The sequence below is a fragment of the Sinocyclocheilus rhinocerous genome, unplaced genomic scaffold, assembly GCF_001515625.1.
Source record: "Sinocyclocheilus rhinocerous isolate Xijiao unplaced genomic scaffold, SAMN03320098_v1.1 scaffold2921, whole genome shotgun sequence".
NCBI classification, from domain to species: domain Eukaryota; kingdom Metazoa; phylum Chordata; class Actinopteri; order Cypriniformes; family Cyprinidae; genus Sinocyclocheilus; species Sinocyclocheilus rhinocerous.
In genome coordinates this window covers 74611-93747 of record NW_015655581.1, presented here as the reverse complement: position 1 = coordinate 93747, position 19137 = coordinate 74611, and the positions used below count along the sequence as shown (strand labels likewise).

Below are 19137 nucleotides of genomic sequence, written 5' to 3'. Positions count from 1 at the left end.
GTTGAAATTAAAAAAAAAAAAAAAAAACTAGTTGAAAGTTTTGAAATGAAAGTTTTCCCCCCCCAGATATGATTGGAAAAAAAGTAAATGAAATTGAAATTATATTTTGCATTAAGAAAAAAAAGCCTATTAGCATTGCCATACATATAAATTCAATGCATATTATATATATAGATATATAGATAATGTGGGTAATTTTCATGTAAACTACATAATGGATCCGAAAAAGGAGTTATTTTGTTTCGAGATTCTCCCAAAGAGCCTGTGTGTCTAATCAGCCTTTTTGTGTCTATAATGAAAAAGTGGTCAAAGTGTGTGTGTACCTGCCGGTAAACTGATGAAGGCCGCGGTGAGGATGCTGCAGTCTATTCCTCTCCTCTCCCACCAGCTGCTCTCTCTCACACTCTTCTGCACCAGGCGCGTGAGCTCCATCATCAGCGTCTCCCGCTCCGCGTCCGGCTGCGACTTCCCCTGCGCTCCGTCCCCGTGTCCTTCACCATCCCGGGACGCGGGTCCTCGTGGGCTGCCGGTCTCTCTCCTCTCCTCAGGAATGTTCTGCATGCTGGCGCTAGAGTTCAGAGACGCATGGCTCACGCACACACTCTCCGTCCCGTCCGCGAAACGAGGGAGTGAGGGACTTTAGTGCTGACTGCGCTAGAAACGCGCTCACTCTGTCTTTCTCGTTCCCACGGCGATGCCTTTGGCAGGAGTGTCCTCAATGCTGCAAGAGCCCTGCGTCATCTCCTATCACAAGAACAACACACACACACACAAACACAGACAGAGACAGCTATTGAATGCATTTTAAAACCACTAAAATGTAAAACCGTTTTACATTAACAAAAAAAATTTTTTGGGGGGAGGGGTGGTGGAATTTTTTTTTCCAGATTTTCAGAAAAATTAATGGTTGCATTCAATTAAACAATTTTACACAAAACCATTGTACATAAATTCAACAAATTTCTGTTCAAGACAAAAAAATTTATTTACACATGAATTCTGCTATTTCTGTGTAAACAAATAAACAAAAACCTGTCAAATCACAAAATCAATTTACGCAAGAATAGTTTTACGAATGATTTATACAGAAATTTGTTCAGTATGGTTTAATTACATAGATGTTTGACAATTTCTTTTACTTACACAGAAATTCAGCAAATATTGTGTTTTTTTAGAAAAAAAACAAGTTGCAAAATTCATAAAACCATTTGACAAAAGTTTAATTTCTGTATATTATTTATATAAATGAAAGATGTTTTAACATACAATTTGCACACAAATTCTGCAAATGGAAATGATGTAAAACAATCAATCAAATCACAAAATCATGCACGAATGTATGTAAAAAAAAGTATTTATAATTTCTCATCTTTCTTGTTGCTACAAAGATGCCTTTGGTCCACAGTGCAGCAAGGGCCCATGTGGCGTCTTGAATTGCAAGAACAACACAGTAACACACACACACACACACTCCTCGTACAGCTAGAATACATTACTTTCTCTCATCTGCTGACTCGCCCATGTATTCAGCAAACCCTGTTCTCCCTCCTTTCTCTCTCTCTTTTAATCTACTTGGCAGAAGACAAAAGAAACATTGCAGCAAAAGAATGGAGTGTCAGAGAAAAAAAAAACAGGGATGAAGGACATGAGCAATTCTATACAGTACACAGACTATTTAAAATAACAATAAACATCAAATAATTCAAATGCAGGTCAGTAATAACGACTAGTTTATTAAAATGACATTTTAAAACAACTGCACAATTTGTCACTGAAAACACTGGCATTTGGCTACCCTGACAACATATGAGTCTTGGGTCATATTTCACCTTCAAATCCAAAGAAAATATATATTTTTTAAATATATCAATTTTATATAGCATCAATATTTTTCTACAATTTACATAAGAAAATGTTTTACAATTTCTACATTGAAAATATCTTAAAATTCTCGGCTTGACAATGACTTACACAACAATGGTTTTACAAAACATTTACATAGAAATTTTTGAATGAATGAGTATAAATGAGCTATGACACAGGAGCAAATAAAAGCAATAAACTTGTATTCAGACAGGTACTGAACACACATACTGTCATGTATACTGAACATGTAAGAAGGGCTAGCCGTGTGTAGCTGAATTGTGTGGAGATGGAGTGTGATGGATAAACAGATAAAGTAACAAGAGTTATATCAGCTTTCAGCAGGTCAGCCTCTAAAACCCATAAATGAGCGGACAGCAGAGAAACACGGCACCCAGAACAAACATCTCACCCACTAAGCAAGACGCTTTGACTGTGGTCGTTCAATAACATACACAGAACCATACATCAATAAAACTGTACAAACATCAGGTGGCCATTAAAGTATTTCACACACACCCAAACTCCAACCACCTCTCAGCTGGAGTCAGTCAACATACAATCATTCTTTCTAATCATCAGAATTCAAAAGATGAAAACTGTAAATTGCCTACATTACTTTTTACATAACTGAAATGTCTTTTGGCTGGACATTGATGCTGTCCAAAGCTCCATATATACAACTATGAACATGAAAAGACTGAATAATTCTTAAATGCATATGAATTTAGTTACAAATTAATAAAAAACAAGGTAAGTCTGTAACAATGTGGGACACTAAAGCTCTGATATAGATTTTTTTAACCACTAGCCGTTGTGGTGAAGAGTAGAGCCTGTGGTTAGGTTGAGGATGGACAGCAAAAATTAAAAACTCTTTATACTGCATGTTGATTGACTATTTACATGCAAGTATTGTGAGTCTTTTTGATAACTATATATACACGTGCAAGTGTGCTGTTGTTAACTAGCACTAACAATGTGGGACACTAAAGCTCTGATATAGATTTTTTTAACCACTAGAAAATCTGTCATATTCAAGCTGGGTTGTCATGTGACAAGGCCTCATTTACTTGGTCGGAATTGTTAGAGTTGAAAACTGTTGTGAAGATGAAAATGCAAATTACTGAAAATATTACTGCAAATTACTCTAATTTACGTTAGTCCTAAAAATACAGTATCAGCATGCACCGCAAAAACTCACAGCATGTATTTGGAACCACAATGTCTTCGATGAACTTCAAGCTGGTAAATAGCAGGTCAGATTAAAAGTTTCACTGAATTTAGCCTCCAAACTGCAAGGGCATTCATAACCGAAACCATCGGCACGTAGACTTCATTTTGCAAGCAGAACCTCTTTGTTCACAGTTTTGCTGGCTGGAAAGTGATGTGTGCCATAGAAGAGCTGTAGCTTTCCTCCCAGCCACAAGGAGGCAGCTGTTTTCTCATGCACAGACACACACAATGGCTTTGTTCCAAATGCAGGTATAGGCAGAAAAAAGAAAAGTGAAATCGCACTGTGCAACCTGTTTTACTACCACAATGTCATGCATTTCAAACTAAAACTATTTAGTTAGGAAAACAAGTTTGGTGGGACTTGATTTTATCAATCTGGTATTGACCAAACTGGTTTAAAAGTGAGCGTTGCATTCCAGAATGGAGTTAAAATGAATGAGAGTTTAATAAAACAATGCACAAGTAGCTATTTGTCAGTTATCGAACAGCCTGCACAGCTGTCAGCAGAAAAGCAAAGTAATTTCCCAGGAAGAGCAAATTACTGTATTTTGGGTAAAACTTTATATTAGGGAACACATATTCACTAACAAATAACTGTTTCCCTAAATAAACTCCTAATTTGCTGCTTATTGTAAGCAAGTAAGGTAGTTGTTGCAGTAGTGATGTTTAGGTATTAGGTAGAGTCAAGGGATCTAGAATAGGGACATGTATTAATATGTGCTTTAGAAGTACTAATAAATAGCCAATATGCTAGTAATATGCATGCTAATAAGCAGCTAGTTAATAGTGAATAATGTTTCCTAATCTAAAGTGTTACCGTAAAATAAAAATGAAAAACACAAAAGCCAAATAATTTTTTTTTGGAATAACAAGAACTTTTTTTCATAATTATTGTTTTGGCCAAATTCCCAGGCAGCATGTATACTTTACAGAGAAAGCAATCCTAGAATGCAACAAGCTCAGAGAAAAAAAAAATACATCCAAGATGGTAGATGACAGAAATACTGGAAGACTTGTCCAATACATGGGAGAAATGGACAAGTATCCCATGCACTTTGCATGAAGTGCTATCTGTGTGGCATGTTGAGTTGCTGCCTATGTAGACACAAGGATACAGTTCATCTAGGATGCTGCCTTAATGCAGGCAGCAATAAAGTACACTAGGTTTTGGAACAGTCAATAACAGACATACATACACTCTACAGCACAGTGTCCTGCATGCCATCAGCATCGTCCAGAACATTGTTGCGTCTACTGCATGCATCAAGTAGTTTTTTGCGAGGTCCGAGTGGGATATGGATGCTAATGAGGTCTTGCTCAGAGCACAACAGCAACGCCTCCAGGTCCATCTGCTCTCTATGGAAAATGGAAAGGAAGTCACTTAGTCCCTGAGATGCCAGGAATACTTCTAAAGGGCCTGACGATGGCTGAAGCTCGTCATCCTCCTCCTCCAAACCCAGGTCTCCTTCCTCCCATGGCAAATCCTACAGGATGCCGCCACATGAGAACAATTATCATAATTATCATAAAGCCCCTCTTCCAGATCTAGATGCAGTGTCTTCTCATAAACTGGTTAGATCAACAGATTTACACTGACTGATTCAGATTAGCACATTTACATTAATTCAGATCAACAGATTTCTATAACTTACACTAAATGGCCAAAAGTATCTGGACACCCATTTAATAATCAGGTTTGCATAATTTAATTATACTAAATACTAAAAAGTGTGTGAAGTCAAGCATGCAGTCATGCAATCTTCATGGACAGCCATTTGTACTAAAATAGAACCCTTTTTGTTCCAGTATGATGTCCCTGTGCACAAAGGTCAATAAAGACATTATTTACTGGTGTGGAACAACTTGAAAGGCCTTCACAACCCCCCTGCCCTAAACCCCACTGAACACATTGGGGATCAATTGGAAACACAGACTGTAACCCCGACCACATTGCCCAACATCCAGTGCCAGACCATGTCTAATTGGGAGCAATTCCCTGCAGTCATGTTCCAAAATCTAGTGGAAAACCTTCCCTGAAGAGTGGAAGCTGGGACCAACACCCTATTAATGCCCTTGGTACTGAAATTAAATGATTCTTTGGGTGTCCACGTTTGGCTATGTAGTGCAGGGATGGGCAACTACAGTCCAGGAGAGCCATTGTCCTGCAGAGTTCAACTCTATCCCTAATCAAACACACCTGCCTATAAATTTCTAGTAAACCTGAAGACTTTTTTGCTTAGATTGGGGATGGAGCTAAACACTGCAGGACAGTGATCCTCCAGGACCGGAGTTGCCCATCCTTGATGTGCTGCAAGTTCAAGACAGCCAATATTAAGAGTCTAGTTCAGGGGTAGCCAACTCGCTACTGGAGGGCCATCCTGGAGAATGTGGCCCCAACCTGAATCAAACCTAATACACACCTGATCCAGCTAATCAAGATCTTCTGGATTACTTGAAAACAGTCAGGCGTGCTGGAGTAGGGTAAGAACTGAAGACCTTAAGAAGGTAGCCCTCCAGGAGCATTAACTTAAAACTAATCAGATGAATCTAGCACTTAATGATTCAGAAAGGTGCTGTAGGGATTAATAGGAACAAGTGGAATCCGTATGGTATCTGCTGATTTTTGTTTGTACCTGCAAGTTCTTCTCTTGGAGACTCAATGAGCTGCCTATGCTGACTTCATCAAGACTGGGTGATCGCAGCGGCAATCTCCCCCGTAAGTGGACATTCGGGACCCGTCCCACTGGTTCACTCCCCACCACACTGCCCTCATTCCGTCCCATTTGGAACAACCCATCAGTCACATAATTCCGACGGAATACCATGGTACCGAGTCCTGGGCGGTTGAACAATGAGTCCCGACCCGAGTCTGTACTTATTTCGGAGTATGCAGCATCATACAGACCTGGATCACTGAGAGCCCGGGAAACAGTGTCTACCTCATCGTCATCATCATCTGGCCTGATGTCCTGTTTACCAGAAAACATGTTACGGATGTTGAGCCGAGGGCTGGACTGCTGTCGTCGGTCGACGTACGTACCCTGCTTCAAGAACATGACGTCATTGCCCAGCTGAAGACCAGAGAGCGAGCGAACACTCCTTCGCCCATCTTCGGATATCTTGAATGTTCCATCACCTTGCTTCTTCTTCTCAAGACGCCGCTGAATCTTGGTCCGGCCTCTAGTTGTGGACTGAAGCGTTGCCTGTAAAGAGAACTTTATCATTGTCATATTCTTTGCCATACTTCAAACTGTATACTATACAAACTTGTTAGCATTGCCTCGAACACATCTAGAAACCCTATTTGAAGACTGACTACTGTTAGTGAACTAGCTACTCTTATGCTACTCGAATAAGGAAGCAAGTTTTAATTTAGCAAATGCTTTATCTAAAGCAATATCCCAGCATCCTGGGGCTTTGCACAAGGGTATAATGGTGATAAGTCATGTGGGGACTGAACCAGCAACTGCTTTAATCTACTGCCAAGTGTTTAACAGAGTTCATGTATATGGACAGCCCTTTCTAAATTACAGGCTTACATATTTTAGCTACACTCTTTACTAACGAGCATAAAGTCAAGTCATGCAATCTCCATAGACAATAATTTTTTCCTAAAACAGTTTTTTTTGTTTTTTTTAACCATTCCACCATGATGATGCCCCCTTGCACAATGGTCAACAGAGAAAGTCACCTGCCCTGAACCCCACTGAACACCTTTTAGATAAATTAAAAACGCAGACTGTGAGCAAGGCTACAGTCTTATTGGTAATGTACTACATTCTTATTCAGGGTTGTCCAATCCTGGAGGGCCAATGTCCTCCAACCTGCCCAAACACACTAGAATCCTGAAGAACTTGATTAGCTGGTTCAAGTGTGTTTGATTAAGATTGGAGCTCCGCAGGATAGTGACCCTCCAGGAATAGGTTTTGGAACAGAGCTTTATAACTTGCTTGTCTATATTGACCTAATGGTTAAGTCCATGAAGCAAAGGTTTTATGTTGAGTGTTACCAGTTCTATGCCCTTTAGTGTTGCTCAGGCACAGTACCTGTGAGTATGTCATGCTGGAGTCGAGGGTGTTGAACTGAGGGATCCTTCGACTCAGGGTGCTGCTGAAACTGCTGTAACTCGTTGTATCTGACGTGTCCATTGCAGCACTCTCTCTCAAGAAATGCTTCTCCATGCGTTCGTGATGCCTGCGCTGAAGCTTTTCACAGTCCTTAATGCGTTTTTCTGCATTACGGAAGGCACGGTCCTTTAATTTGCTCACCAGTCTGGGATTGATGGTGATCTGTTTGGCGGCGATAGTGTCCAGATATCGCACACAGTCCATGTGGCTCCTAGAGGCTGCCATGTCCAGTGGTGTGTGGTAGTCATTGTCCAAGCACCACACATTGGTGCCAAATGACACCAGAAAGGACAGACAGTTGAGATGGCCATTAGCTGCTGCCAGGTGAAGAGGAGTGTTTCCCCAAATATCACATTTATCTGGATCTCCTCTGTGGACCAAAAAAACAACAGCGAATCGGTTCCATCTAATTTACATTGTTACATGGTCAAAATTATTGGTTGATGGACATGGGTTTGTCAGTGACTGATACCAGTAATGATATTTAGAGAGCATGGTGGCTGATGGCCAATATATAATACAAATTAATAATGAAAAATTAGATGTTGACACAATATTTATGCAAAATGTTTTTTGGCCAATGCGCTCAAAATGGCTGATTAATTGGCCTTGCCAATACACTGATCAATTACTAGTGAAAATATAGGGTGTGTGAATACATGTGTATGTACCCATGTGCATGTCGGTGCATGATAGCATGCGTTCATGTTCTGTTGTGTGGCAAGGTGTTGATCTGAATATGTAACATGATGCTTTGGAGCTCTACTTACCCACTGTACCACACATGTACACACACATTATGCAAACTGCCTTTGTGGCTTACCTCTCGATGTCATTTAAAAACTATGCACCATGTAATGCATTCATCATCTTCAATGAAAGAGACCTGTAGTATTCATTACCAACCATACTGTTACAGACAATTCGTTTCATTTGTATTTCATCCATGAGGCACTATGTTGACAATTTAGCACAAGTGCAAAACTCTGTTTATTGTAGGTTGGCATTACATTGAGAGCATGTTAACCAGTCATCATGGTGTCAAGATTATGTATGTTTGCAATGGCCCGTCAACAAACTGAAGTGCAACAGACCTTAATTAAGACAAATGCATTGAAAAGATGCTGTATATATACTCTGCATATTTAATAAGCTGTCTGCTCTCACTAAGGTCCTCTTTTAGTCTCAAATTCTAATATCTGCAAAGGTATAAATGGCAACCACCCATTAGCCGAGACCAGCAGAAGCTATTAAAATACTAAGATTACGATTAAAATACTACAGAGAGCAAAAACGTAAAATCCTGAGGTGTATAATGGTGCTGACATTCAAGTTAACAAAATGCCAACAGCCAGGGAAACAGGCAGGCGGGAAGAGGAATAGCCCTAATTCATTATGTTGACCTTTAACTGTGAACATTAACATCTTTCTCTCTGTCTGGCCATGTGTAAAATTCCTCTCCATGAACGTGAATGCAGCCCTGGACTCCCTTTAAAGACTCAGCAGTAAAACTTACTGCTCATTAGAAATGTAGCACAGCGCTTGTCCATACACTCTTAAAAATGCTGGGTTGTTTCAACCCAACTCTGGGTCAAATATGGACTAACCCAACTGTTGGGTTACATTTGTAAATGCAATTTTTAACCCAAAAGTTGGGTTAGTCCATATTTGACCCAAAGTTGGGTTGAAACAACCCAGCATTTTTTAGAGTGTATATATATATATATATATATATATTAATTTGTATAAATATTATCTATTTTATATATTCATCCAGCCTGTAAAATTCTATTATTCTCCATTGAGGCTACTCCCTGCAGCTGAGAAAATGAATACACAACACAAACATTAAACTAATCCAATCTAAACAGAGGGAAACCCTGCTGTGACCTCAGCATAACCTCATTCTAGCAGATCTGACGTCTTTGGCCACAGCATTATCATGGGAAGACTGGACTTGTCATTCTCATTTCTAAGGCTATTAAAGGTTTATTGAAAGTGCATGCTATTTTACCTTCATTACCTTTAATCGAAATGTGATAATTTGCGCTGCCTCTGCAATTTTTTGGAAATGACATTGCAAATCACTTATTTCCCCATGTCCTCTCTTCTAAGTGTAAGTCTCATCCTGCATTTGTCTCATTAAATATCCTGTTTTATTCAGAGAGACATAATATTGCCTATTCAGAGATTATACAGTATGTTGATTTTAACCAATTTCTGACATATATTGGTTTTGAACAAATGGCATTCAAGAGTTTTTATAATATTTCTATACATGCAGCATTTCCAGCTTTTTTATTTTTGCTTCAGTTTATATACAGAGTTCATTCACACTCCTCCACACACAGAACACTATTACAGTAAAAATAACAAAAATAATAAACACACACACTCCTCTCACTGCTCACGAGGTCAGAGACCTGAGGGTTATGTGTCCGTTCTCATGGATTGACTCAGAAGAAAATGAAGCAGAATGTGTCAGAAACAAAACCTTTGATTTTACTGAATTACATTTTAGAGAGAAAGTGTTAAGTTTAATTAAATCGGTGTGAATGTGTTCAGTTTGGAGAAATGGAGTCTGTTTTGTTGAGTTGATTCTCTGTGTCATTAAATTCTCTGGATCTCAAACAGCTTGACATCAGTGTCGTACCAAACAGGAGGATCCTCGTTACTAAAACAAGAAAAAAAGCTAATTTTTCCTGTTTTATGAGACGTTAGCCACATTTCAACATATAAATACATGCAAAACATCACACCGATCAAGTCCTAATAAAATATATAATACAATTAATTTGTGTGACTTTCTACTCCTAGTGTAATTTTGAGTGTAGCTTCTGCATTGTCCTGTAGAGGGAGACAGAGCAGGACTCACCGTAAGTAGATGATGCCCCACATGTATGTGCGGAACCACAGAGCCGTGCCCTCATTGGCCTGGTACTTGCGGATGAGGATGGGATGAGGAACCGGCAGCAACCCCACCAGAGTCCCGTGCTGCAGAAACTTCAGGATCTCAGATTCGTCCGTCAAACCTCTACAAGAACAGCAAGAGCATCCGCACTCAGTCAGGGGAAAATGTAAAAGTGTAACACACATCCTTTAGGCTTCAAAACTGTAAGACCACATTGAAAATCTGGGATTAAAATATAATTTAAACCTGGCATTTAACAGACTTCTAGGACTGTGAGGCATTTAAACCAATATAATCATATAAAATGAAGAAATATATCAGATTCTGCACTATTTCTATGCGATTAGGCAAATATACGATGCTCTTTGCACGTCTCAAATCATGCTGAAGAACAGGAACATGTTTTTGACCATGTCAGCTCATTAAAGCAAAAGAGAATACTATCTCAAAATTCGTTCACTTATTAAGCTAATAATAGAATTTGTAATGAAACCATTTGCATTAAATTACAACAGAAGCATTTTTACTAGTGCTCTCAGATGTTTGGACCCATTGTGTATATTTAGGTGGTGCCATTTTTGTTGTGTGTCGTGTGTAAAACAGCCTGTCTGAATGACCAGGTTCCTCAGTATTAAATGATAAATATGTGTATGTGGATCTCACTTGTCTATGCAGATTTTCTCCACCTGGGGCACCAGCACCTGCAGGAGTCTCATTATAGTCTGCAGAGGAAGTTTACTCTTCCAGGAGAGGACCTGAAAGAGAGCATGCAGAGATTGGATGTGATCAGCATGAATGTTTTGAAGAGGAAAACACATTTAATTTTCTTTCTGAAAATGTTCTCACAAATATTATAGTCTATATGCGGTCCACACACTCATTGGTCTATACTTGAGGATTTATGACTGACCCAGTCTTGAGTAGGAGTCCAGTCTGATGAAGACGACACACGTTTCTGACTCCCATCACAATCTCCGGTTTCACTCTTCTAAGGAATTTAAAAAAAAACATTTTATTGATATAACCAGAATAAAGTACTGTAGATTAAATGTCAGGGTCATCAGGCGATGCTGTACCTTTTCATCTTCACCTGAGGTCGGCTGAGGGTCTCTGACTCGTGTCTCAGAGCTGTGATCTGATTGGCCGTGGGTCGAGTCACTCTGCTGCAGTAAGAGTGTCATTCCATCCTCAGAAACTTGTGATGTTTCTGTTAGTTTATCAATGCCTACAACATAACAAAAAAATGTCATATTTATTTTAATGCCATGTCACAGCAAGGCCATTTTTATTGCAAGATCAAAGTGAATAACAAAAGTGATACAAATGAAAAAAAAGTAAAAAAAAAAACAAAAAACATAATAAATCAACAAATAAGCTGTAACATTACCAAATACCAGCAACACTAGCAGTTCCCATCCAAAGTAAACTTGTGTGAAAATTTGGAATATTGCATAAAATTTCTGAATATAGCAATGTTTCCATTGTTCAGAGCACAAAATTATGACTTCCTGGAAAACTATTATTATTATTATCATCACTAAGATTAAAATGATTAAAACCGGGGAAGCTACTGCAACTATTTTTTCCTACATAATAATTGTGCCTCAGAATGTGCAGATGAAACGCAACAGCAAACGCCGTCATGTTATCTTGTGTTGCATGCAGTTGTGTGAGATTTTTGGGAAGGTAATAATACCAAATCATTTTGATGATAGACATTTCAGAATGACTGAAACAATATTTGAGATGGCTGGTTCATCTAATAACATGATCTGTTAGTCACATGAGTTTTTTTGTTTTTTGCACATCAAAGAATTTATTCAGTAAATGTGTTTTCACCGTAGTTTATGCCCATGTTTTCTTTTTGGATAAAGAAATCATCTGCCTCAATTGCGTGCATGTGTTATTATGCACATTTTAAGATTTTATGCACTGGATACATAATTTCCATCCAGCTTTTTTTAATGCCATATCCCAAAATTTGCATAAAAATGTGGATGGAAACTACTAGTAGCTTCTGAAGTGGGTTACGTACGTGGCATGGCCTTCAAGCTGGCATTCAGAGTGCCTGTTTGAACTGGTGCGGTTTTATATGGTCCTTCACTACAGGCAGTGTTGCAGGGGTTGTTGGTCTCCATGAAGACGGCATTATGGGTGCTGTTGCTCCTGCTTTTCCTCTGCAGGGCTTTCTGTATCGAGCTTACATCTGTAGGCATGTTAGCCAGCTGGTGAAAGAGGTTGCGTTTGCGGATGATGCCGTACACCAGGTTAAAGTTACCTGATTTTTAGAAACAGAGTTGAATACAAACGCTTATAAGAATTACAATAAACATTCTCAACAGATATTTGAATATGTTTGTACAGTCTGTGCTGCAAAGTCCAAAGTTGCAGGATTGCGTATGAAGGGTTGCTGCAGAAATCATGTTATATGATAAAATGATATGCATTCAAATAAACAGACTTTTGCTGCTTCCAATTTCTTATTTTATTTGTCATTTAAAGGGAGAACTGCCACCATGACTGTGCTGACTGTATTTACAGCAACGACGAAGCTTCAAAAGTAACTTACCATCGAACTGGTACTGAATGATGTTGTTAAAAACTTCTAGCAAAAAGAAAACCAGGTGATGGTTAACAGGTGAGCAGAACAGGAACCAGAGGCTTGAGAAAACTTCTAGCAGATGTAGTAGTTTGTTGGCTGCTACCATAGACAGACTTTTCAGGTAAGGAGACACTGAAAGAACAACAGCAATGATTTATCAGGAAGTGAAAACGATCTCTTGAAATGTATGTGCATTTCTGTGAGGAAACTCGCATACCATTGACTATAATAGTGAGCAGACAGTCATACAGGGGCTGCAGTCGCGGATGTCCACTGGTGATGATCTTATGGAAAACCTGTCAATCATAAAAAAATTGTTTGCATTTTAATGCTCATGCAAATCAATTCTTAAATCTTATTAGTTTATATTACCAGGAATGCATGAACTGAAAAGATGCACACATTGAATGCAACGCAAGTTGCTTTGGATAAAAGCATCTGCCAAATGCATACATGCAAATATTAATTAAGGATGCATTAAGCAATTGTGGTGCATGTAGTTTTAAAATGAAGCTGCATGAGTGAGACTGGACAACTTTAGAAAATCGGAAGACTTAAATTAAACTTTGGGTCTGTTCTTTACAAAAAGCTATAAAATTATTTCAAAATACATGCAATATTGTGCACAAGTCATATGGACTACTTTAAATGTGCTTTAATTCAGTTTTGTTTGTAGCTTTTAAAATCTCCATCGTCTCCAATATGATGTGACAAAGTCACATGAACGTATCAGTGTTCATCTCACCACTATCAGCAGGTCGGCATGAGTCCCAGCGAACACTGAAATATCCATCGGCACTCGCACACTGTACGGTTTATTCAGACGCACCCCAAAATTCCTCTCTCCACTTAACAGCAACAAGATGAACACGCAGATATGTACCAGACCGACACGTGCTGCGAACAGATACATATACACACTGACACATATGCCTATTTTTATCACACCCAGTTCATAACAATAAGACAACACTAAAAATTTGCAATATATTGAATTAAGATCAGAAAAGTACAGAGAAATTTTTTTTAAATATGCACTCGTGAATTTTTCAAACCATTATATTATTTAACTACAAATGTCTCTCAACGTACAATAAATAGAAACGTAAATTTATCTTGTACGTGTAACAGTGAATGCTCCAGATACTCACACTGATTGGTGCGAGCGTCATTCAGATAGAATAGAATTGGTACCAGAACATCCAGCACATCACTGCTCTTCAACACATAGAACAGGAACTTCTGAAACACAGAGATGAAGAAATGTGAGAACAGAATAAATTTTCTACAAACTGCATAAGAATTGTAAAAATAAAATAATAATTGAAAAATATGAAAATATTTTTATTTAACATAAAACAAATATTTTATTTCGTATTTAATTTTATTTTACAATAAAATTATCTTATTTTATATTTCATAAAAAAAAATACAATAAAATAAAATATAAAATGACACAAGGTGGCACCTTGTTGAGGTCACAGATTTTCCAGAAAAGCACCAGCAGCTCCTGATGAAACTGGATTTTCTTGCAGGAATGGGGCAGGTATGTCTGCAGCAGGGGGTTATTGAGCAAAACGTAAAATCCTGAGGTGTATAATGGTGCTGAAATTCAAGTTAACAAAATGCCAACAGCCAGGGAAACAGGCAGGCGGGAAGAGGAATAGCCCTAATTCATTATGTTGACCTTTAACTGTGAACATTAACATCTTTCTCTCTGTCTGGCCATGTGTAAAATTCCTCTCCATGAACGTGAATGCAGCCCTGGACTCCCTTTAAAGACTCAGCAGTAAAACTTACTGCTCATTAGAAATGTAGCACAGCGCTTGTCTGTACTCTAGACATATTGGAGCCGTGATGCTCAAATGGGTGATGCAAAGTCTGTTTTGTCGATCCCATTATTGATTGTTCCTAGTAGTGGTAAAGCAAAATAATTATGCTCTCAGCTACCAAGAATAGTGTATTACTCAGATATTTTTTCATAATAATAATAAAAAAATTGCTACGGAATGACTTAACTTTTTGGGTGGTGTTACATACCTCTCCTCTCCAAACACCTGACTCCATTAATTAATCTAAAGCCCATGTTTCATAATCCATAATTCATAATCAACTCCTGATGGATAAAATCAAGTGCCTGCCATACATTTTTCTTGCTGAATATTTTGTTTTACTCAGAAATAGGATGGAAATAAGCAAAATGTCTTAAGTTAAACATGCTTTACAAATACAAATCCGTTCCATGAATGATTTGGAAGATATATGGAAAGGCAAAAACATTCTGTCAATTCCATGACATCCAAATAAAAGCTATAAAAACTATAAAAATCAAAGTGATCCTCTCTTCTACACACACACTTTGTGAATCATGAATTCTAAACGCTGAGTTATTATGACTCAAATTGCAGTTGCTTCTCTTTGTGAACATGTTTCAGTAACAGATCTGGTTCAGTCAGAGATCTGGAGGGACTGATGCAGAACACTAATTAGAGAACAGTGAGGGTGTTCACAGAGCAGAACATTTAGCTTCCATTATTAACCTGGTCAGGAGATAAGAGGCAGGTTATTTAGATCTAATTACCTAATGACTTGATAAACAATACAACACTAGTGCTCACTCCTAAAGCCAGTTCTAAAAAAGAATAGAAAACTGTGCCATTATTCACTTTCCCTCATGTTTCAAACACATATTATGATATTTTCCTTGGAACACAAAAGTATACATTTTTTGAAGAATCTTGATGCAGTTTTTTTCCCCTATGTAAAATAAAAATAACAGCAAATGATTTTGGAACAACATGAGAGTGAGAAAAAAAAGTTAATATTTGGTTAAAGATTCCAGCTAGATTGAGTTGAATGCTTCAGATATCCATGACATAGCAGATTATTACAGCATGCTTTCATCTGTAACGCCTCTGTATGCAGAGTTTAGTATTTAATATAGGCCTAATACTTTTAAGCAGTAATAACAGTAGCAACAGAAAATCATCACTCAAGAAAAAATTGCATTGTTCTCCTGGGTGACCTTTATTTTAATTAGTCCAGGACAGTAAATATGCAAATAAAACAATCCAGATATCCATCAGTGAGAGCGGCTGGGTGGAGGGCTAAATTATCTTAATGCAGATGTGATCTGATACAGGAGAACACAGAACTGCCATCCTGTTAATGAAACTGAATATGCCAAAACATAACCAGACCTGAGAGCGTTGTATATCATATTAATTATTTTAATAATGTTTAAACTCTTAAAATTACATGTTTCAGGTAGAACCAAATAACCATTTAAATGCATTAAAAATGAATAAATAAAAGAAATGTTCACATGCTAAGATTTTCAGATTGTACACTGCCAGCAAAATATAAACTGTATTTCTACACAATGTGTTTTTGGTGGAGTCTGACCCATCAGAAGCTTTACAGATGTTACTATACTAGGTATTTCTGAAAAGACCATGGCTAGAATTTCAATAGCAACCGCCTTCTAGAATTCGACTTATCAGATATTACCAAAATTTAAACATAAAAAAACTCTATTATTATGTAATTTGGTGTCTCGAAATTTTAAATCTTAAATTAAAATGTTTTAAAGAATAAACACATGAATAATTATTTAAAATATATATATTCTACATAAATGATTCACGCATCACTCACCCTCGTGCCATCACCAGTCTGAGTGCGTCCAGGTTGCCGTGGTGCGCGGCCCAGAGCGTCGGCGTCATTCCATCCTCATCCGGTGCGTTCAGATCTTTGCGCGTCGCCTCTTTCAGCAGGTGCAGGTGACCGTCTCGAGCCGCCCGGTGGTATTTGTCGTTCATGGCGGCGGCTGAACCCTCTGACCCGGCTCACGGACGGTCATTTGGCGTGCATTGTGCGGGTATGGCGAGATTTCACGTGCGCTTCTGGCGTCTCCACTCGAGGAACTGCAGGCACGCTCGAGCGGTTGCTATGGGAGGATCCCTGGGATGGCCACGCCCACTTCCGATCAGCGCACACCTGACAGATGAGAACTCGGTGACACATTCGGGTAAAATCACACTCTAGTATATTACAAGAATGATAAATATTGATGCAGGATATAATGCAACGATTTGACACGACTGCCCGTTATATTTAGGTAAAAACAAAACGAGCCAGTGGTATGAAGGACACTGCAGAGTTTCCAGAAAAGCACCAGCAGCTCCTGATGAAACTGGATTTTCTTGCAGGAATGGGGCAGGTATGTCTGCAGCAGGGGGTTATTGAGCAGCCGGCCGATTCCTCGCAAAATGAAATGAAAATCCTACAGGCAAAAGACATGCATTTTAGAAAATACATGGGTATTATTAGAAACATAATATGTGAGGATACTGATCATTTACAGTGTTTAAAGGTCTATTACATGTGTAGGGTAAGAGGGCTGTTGCTCTTGATTTGGGGCGGTTGTGAAGTGTTTGTGTATCTCACCTCTTCTCTATGAATTCGAGACAGGTAGTTTACAAACAGGTTTTCGCCTCTTGTTGTCTGAAACATATCATGAGGAAAAATCTGATACTCAAGCTGAGCGTATGAAATTCTGAACTATCATAATACTGAACACAGGCGAAATGTACAAAAATGATGCTGCTTTTTCACACAAGAATGTATGCTTTTTAATGAAATGTCAATTATTTTTAATTCAGCACTAAATCCAGCAAAAAAAGAAGACAAATTTTGTATTTACTATGCATTAATTGTGCTTACAGTATCATGCATGTTTCGTTGCAGGATTAATGCATGTTTAATTCATTGAGCGGAATTGATTTATCACCTGGCAAATAAATAGTTTTTGCATTTTTAACTCAATTTTGTTTTGAAACATTAATTTTTGGAGGTCATCATAGTTGACATCAATTTGCATTGTGGGATATTGTATTTTACGAAAAACAAAATTAGTTTAGGCTCGTCTAATGCTTTTAAATGGTAATAATATTTAAAGACATTCACAGAGCATTTAAAAGTAACAATCCCATCATGTTTCAAAATGATAAAATGGAATGTTCCCTTAACGTTTGCATAACATTTTTAACACATTAAAAAAAATTGATTTAAATGTTTAGAAAACATTCAGAAATAACTTAATGGAAACATTAGCAAAACATTCAAATAACTTTAAAACAGTCAAAATATTCAGTTTTTTAAATGTTCAGAGAACTTTCAGAAAGTTATAACCTAATGTTAGAAAAACATTCTTAGATTTTTTTTAAGCTGCGATGCTATACTGCACACATTAGTGAGTCTTGTTACCTGACATCCCTCAGCAGTTGAGTTCTTGTTGTAATCAGCAGAGCAGGTGTCAGTATTGGTGCTCAGGGTCGTGTTGGTGTTTGAGTTATCGACGAGCTCTTGCTCCAATGAAACGATCAGAGTCTGAAGCGCCAGCTCTGCTAGCATCCCCCGCTGGTCAGAGAACATCAAGTGATTGTACGGGATGCCGTACCCAACTGGATCATACGCACATACCACGTTAAGAAGAGAGGTGAAGAGCGGCAGGGCATGTAATCCCATCATGTTTCAAAATGATAAAATGGAATGTTCCCTTAACGTTTGCATAACATTTTTAACACATTAAAAAAAATTGATTTAAATGTTTAGAAAACATTCAGAAATAACTTAATGGAAACATTAGCAAAACATTCAAATAACTTTAAAACAGTCAAAATATTCAGTTTTTTAAATGTTCAGAGAACTTTCAGAAAGTTATAACCTAATGTTAGAAAAACATTCTTAGATTTTTTTTAAGCTGCGATGCTATACTGCACACATTAGTGAGTCTTGTTACCTGACATCCCTCAGCAGTTGAGTTCTTGTTGTAATCAGCAGAGCAGGTGTCAGTATTGGTGCTCAGGGTCGTGTTGGTGTTTGAGTTATCGACGAGCTCTTGCTCCAATGAAACGATCAGAGTCTGAAGCGCCAGCTCTGCTAGCATCCCCCGCTGGTCAGAGAACATCAAGTGATTGTACGGGATGCCGTACCCAACTGGATCATACGCACATACCACGTTAAGAAGAGAGGTGAAGAGCGGCAGGGCATGTCTGACAGAGAGAGAGAGAGAGAGAGAGAGAGAGAGAGAAAGAGAGAGAGAGCAAACGTTAACTGCTGCATCACCAACGAATGACAACAAATGTGTGCATATGTGCTTACCGGTTTTCTCTAGAGCAAAAGAACGAGACCCAGGGGTTGAGTGTGTGTGTGTCAGATGGAGACTGGTACATTTCTTCTGAGAAACACGTCAATAAAAGCTTCAACAATTCTGCCCTGAGAGTGAGAAAAAGAGAGTGAAAGGCATAGAGAAATAATACTTAATGTTTTTAATCATCGAGGATGCAATAAACTGATCAAAAATGAGAGCAAAGACATTTATAAAGTTACAAAAGATT

At 38.3% G+C, this 19137-nt stretch overlaps 3 protein-coding genes across 3 annotated transcripts in view; all 3 read right to left on the bottom strand.

The window, feature by feature from the left end:
• Positions 1-703, bottom strand: part of LOC107718689 (fatty acid desaturase 6-like) — an 8307-nt gene extending 7604 nt beyond the window's left edge. The window contains exon 1 of the mRNA XM_016525879.1: positions 324-703. Coding sequence (XP_016381365.1) covers positions 324-561 — 238 coding nt within the window. The 5' untranslated portion in view covers positions 562-703. The remainder of the gene's footprint in view (positions 1-323) is intronic.
• Positions 704-4100: 3397 nt separating this feature from the next.
• LOC107718670 (Usher syndrome type-1G protein homolog) lies at positions 4101-16646 on the bottom strand. The gene is made up of 4 exons (XM_016525859.1): positions 16394-16646; positions 7143-7593; positions 5730-6299; positions 4101-4580 (listed from the first exon to the last, which is right to left on the bottom strand). Exons 1-4 carry the CDS (start codon positions 16555-16557, stop codon positions 4296-4298), a joined length of 1470 nt encoding a protein of 489 aa, XP_016381345.1. The 5' UTR covers positions 16558-16646; the 3' UTR covers positions 4101-4295.
• On the bottom strand, positions 16595-19028 carry LOC107718682 (protein HID1-like). Its single transcript, XM_016525873.1, has 5 exons — positions 18902-19028; positions 18540-18792; positions 17186-17242; positions 16874-17021; positions 16595-16779 (listed from the first exon to the last, which is right to left on the bottom strand). Exons 1-5 carry the CDS (start codon positions 18970-18972, stop codon positions 16595-16597), a joined length of 714 nt encoding a protein of 237 aa, XP_016381359.1. The 5' UTR covers positions 18973-19028.
• Between the last annotated feature and the right edge of the window lie 109 nt (positions 19029-19137).